The 4,413-nt window shown below is 36.1% G+C and overlaps 1 protein-coding gene across 1 annotated transcript; it reads right to left on the reverse strand.

Moving 5' to 3' along the window:
- Nucleotides 1-1,315: 1,315 nt before the first annotated feature.
- Nucleotides 1,316-3,778, reverse strand: LOC104224789 (actin-depolymerizing factor 1). The gene is made up of 3 exons (XM_009776497.2): nucleotides 3,564-3,778; nucleotides 1,904-2,169; nucleotides 1,316-1,669 (listed from the first exon to the last, which is right to left on the reverse strand). Exons 1-3 carry the CDS (start codon nucleotides 3,564-3,566, stop codon nucleotides 1,519-1,521), a joined length of 420 nt encoding a protein of 139 aa, XP_009774799.1. The 5' UTR covers nucleotides 3,567-3,778; the 3' UTR covers nucleotides 1,316-1,518.
- Between the last annotated feature and the right edge of the window lie 635 nt (nucleotides 3,779-4,413).

Here is a 4,413-nt window from a genome sequence, read left to right on the forward strand (position 1 = left end):
GAGAAGGAGCTGGTTAAGAAATAGGCACAAGGAAGGAATAAGTGCAGAGAGGATGTGATGATATTGAAAAAGTACAAGTTTGAAGAGTGAAGGATTGAAGTATTTATAGAGGCTGTCTAAGCGTGCTGGAGAAGCTAAATGGATGACCAATAACCGTCTTTCATTAAAGGTTTTTCAAAAAATGTGTAGGCATAACTTTTGCACGACTATTCAGGCACACGGACCGCCGACCTCACTAGACTGACGTCGTGATTGGGACATCGAAGGAGCGAGAATCAGATCGTTTCTTATAACGCGGGGACTATCTGTATACGGTCAAAATCAAGGGGCCCGAATTCGAAGTCTTAAATTGGCTATAAGTTCGAGTCCGGGCGACTCGAAGTGGGGGTCGGATCTGACTATGAAGCACACACCTCAAGGGAGCAAATTGAAGGCCTGACAAGACCTACATCGAGGGCAGTACAATTTCGATGACACTCAAGAAAGAACGGGAATTTTTCAAGGACACGTGGATCAGGCATAAATTAAAGGATAAGATTTGTACGAGTCGGTACAGGTCCGTACTAGGTTGTTATACACCTGTACCAATAGAATTCTTTACCACTATATTGGGATTTTCTCCTCTTATATAAAGGGGCCCCCAATCATTTGTAAAGAACACATTATTCATTGCAATAGAACATTCTACTTTGCTTTTCTCGTGCTCCACAATTGTTCTTCAGCTTTATTGTCTTACTTTATTTGCTCTTAACTCACCTCGAAGCCCCCGAGATAATCGAGTTCGAGATCCCCGTTGCTCTAAGAACACTGGTTTGGTTCATCAATTCTTCTTGTTTAAACCTAATATTGCTTGTATATTTACTAGTATTGGAATAAATCACATATCTTTAAAACTATAATTCACCTTTACTTGTTACTCACATTTTTCGAGGTAAACAAATATTATATTTACTAGATTAAAAAAATAACTTGACAAAGTGTTTGCACAACATAGCAAGGCATTAGAATAGCCTATTGAATAAAAGAGTGATCAAGCACTCCTCATTGTGCTGAGAAATAAGATCAATTCTCTTATTAGGAAACACTAAAATTCTCACAGCTTATTCTTGACAGCTTCTCAACTTCAATTAAGTTACAACTATGCAACTGCCAATTAGAACAGCAATCAGCTTGCTTTGTCCATTCCAAAACAAGAATCATAGGGCTAAGTGTCAAATCAGATATTGAAAAGCAATCTAACTGTATCCTATCCCTTAGAAATGGATACATATTAGCTTGTAAATCATGCTACCAGTGAAACACTCAGAAGAATAAATTCTCAAGTAACAAATTACATCATATACCAAACATCATAAAACTTGTTCATTAAATAGTACATATAACTGTAGCACTTGGCAACCAATATCAATCATCTCTTGCCAAGTATCTGTCACACTATAAATATTTCCAATAAGTAAAGATGATTGCATTAGGAGTTTTCTCACTTATAAGGTCCATCTGATACCTATCCATCGATATCTAGTTGGCGCGGCTCTTAATAACATCAAGTCCCATTTCAGTTGGGTCGGTTGCTTGCAACTCGACCTGAATTCCGTCGAGCTCTCTCTTGAATCTGTCCTTTGAACTGGCGTAGATCATCTTGCTTCTCACCCTCGACGTGTCAGGGGACCTTGAATTGAAGAGAAAAAAACCACATTGAGACAACAAGGCAATATAACAATTTAGTTTAAAATGCTTATGAATTGTTTTTCTTGACCGGAGGGTCTTTCGGAAAGAGCCTCGCTACTTCCACAAGGTAGGGGTAAGGTCTGCGTACACTTTACCCTCCTCAAACCTCACAATGTGGGATTACACTAGGTATGTTGTTGTTGTAGCTTAAAATGTTTATGAACATCAAAAATACCATGCAATGAAAAAGATCCTGCTTTTCTGGCAATTCTCGGCAGTGACAAAGTCAAAATCGTAGACAGCATATCTACATTCATTATCAGGAAGACTTGCAGCGAAATCCTCATAGCTTTCGGTTGGCTCACCAACCTTTTCAACCACAACCTGCTTTTGTTTCTCTTCTATCTTAAAAACGATAAAGCGGTGAGTCCTTTTGGCTTTCAGCTCCAAGAACCTTAACTTGCAGTCATCGTGCACAGCCATTCCAGACGCTGCATTAGCCTATACCATAATCAGAAATCCTCAGATTGTGTTAGAACTTGTACAATATTTAATCAATCACAAGATTTTGAAGCAAAACAGTTCAATACTTATCGTCAAATTCAATCAAAAGAGACCATCACAATAAATCTACATTGTTCTCTATTGATCAATCAAGACACACAGAAGCTATAATGCCAAATGTTTACTAGGTTCATTTATGGAATTTAATGTCATTGCATCAGTCGGTTGTTGCCATGTGACCAGGAGGTCACGGATTCGAGTCGTGGAAACAGCCTCTTCCAGAAATGCTTGGTAAGGCTGCGTACAATAGACCCTTCCCGGACCCCGTACATAGCGAGAACTTAGTGCACTTGGCATCAGTCTGCTGCTGCCAATTATCATCAGCTAGATATATTTTTTTCAAAAAGCAACGATCTTTTATTGGTCCGATTGAGTTAACGAGAGTCCATTCTTATTCATATATTCCTCCAATACGCAGCAGCCAAGTTAAGAGAAAAAGAAAATCCAAATGCAAAAGATTCTAAACATGGATTAGATCAAAGAACAGAACTCCATAATCCACGAAGATAAGAAAATCATCGAATTCTAACAAAGTCAGTACTCAGTAGATCAAGAAACTATGAAAACACATCAGATCCACGAGATAAAAACATATCAAACAATTTTTGAATTCTGAGCTGAACCCAAATATAATTTAATCAGAATTTTCAATTACAACACTACCAGCTCTAATCAAATACCCATCAAGCTGAAATAATCACAATTTTTTTTTTTATAAAGATCACTTTTTTAGCCAACACCCATATAGCTAATCTTATCAGATCAATCACAGATCAAAAACTAAACCCATTACACAATCTTTCTACTAAAACACACAGACACACACACATAAAAAGAAAAAAGAAAAAAAAATCCACAAAGATCGTTTTTTCAGCTAATACACATATAGCTTATCTTATCAGATCAATCACAGATCAAAAACTAAACCCATAACTAAATCTTTCTACTAAAATACACACACACACACACACACACACACACAAATATAAAACACAAAAAATCCATAACGATCATTTTTTAACCAAAAACCCATATAGATTATCTTATCAGACTAATCACATCAACAACTAAACTCATTAACAAAATATTTCTACTAACACACACACACACACACACACACACACACCAAGAAAGCACAGGAACTCCATAAAGATCACCTTTTTAGCCAAAACCCAGATAGCTTATCTTATCAGCTTAATCACAAATCAAAAACTAAACCCATTAACGAAAAATTTCTACTCAAACACACACACACACACACGAAAGAAGAAAATTAACAGTGAAATTAAAATCTGCAAGAAAAGCAAAAAGGGGGATGAAATTTGACTCACCATTTTGATTGTATTGGAAGTTGAAAATTGGGGGAAATTGGAAGAGATTGAAGGGCTAAAGCTCAAGGCTCAAGAACGCGGTGTTCTGTGAATGTAAAGCTAGAGGAGCGCCTCTTGTTCTTAATAAGGTGGCTTCAATGGAAGGGAATTTTTATTGTGTGGTTGTCGTACACTCATAGTTGTGTGAGTGCAGGGGAATAAATTTGTAATGACTTGGCGCCGCGTATTCTTAAGTCTGTCGGCTTAAGCTTAGCTGAAGACCTAACGACACCGTTTAGTAGGCATTCTGTGTTATTAAAAAAAATACTTAACTATATTGGTTAATTTTGTTTATTGATTTGAATTTTGTGTTCCAGATTAAGTAACTGAAGGTAAATACACGTTTCTTTAAAGTGTTTTCGTCTACCTAATTTGTCAAGATTGAAAAGTTATAAAGTATAATAACCTATAATAATTAGATTAAAATGATACTTTTATTCAAAACATTGTCATTGTAAAATCTTTAGTACATTTATTGAAGAGACAGAGGGAGGCTGAAAAAATATTGGAGAGAGACGATTAGGTAGGACTTGGTGCGTCTTTAACTTATTGAGGATATAACTCTTGATAGAAAGTTGTGTAGGTCGAGAATTAAGGTAGAATGTTAGTAGATAGTAAAACATACTTCCTCGCCCGGTAGTTTTAATATTACTCTTATTGCCCTATTCTTAGTTGTCTATCACTATTTGATGTTGATTAGTTTGGTTTTGTTAATATCTCTATGTTATCACTGTTTTTTTCATGACTTTTTTATTATTATTATTATATATTATTTATTTATAGTTGCGATTATACTGGTTTGAGCTGGGTG

Source organism: Nicotiana sylvestris, chromosome 7 (genome assembly GCF_000393655.2).
Source record: "Nicotiana sylvestris chromosome 7, ASM39365v2, whole genome shotgun sequence".
NCBI lineage: Eukaryota > Viridiplantae > Streptophyta > Magnoliopsida > Solanales > Solanaceae > Nicotiana > Nicotiana sylvestris.

Bases quoted from the DNA above. Each gene is read 5' to 3' on its own strand.
- LOC104224789 (XM_009776497.2), bottom strand. The intron at 1,670-1,903 runs GTATTTTTGATG...CTTCAATTCAAG, and splicing joins AGGATCTTTTTCATTGCATG to GTCCCCTGACACGTCGAGGG.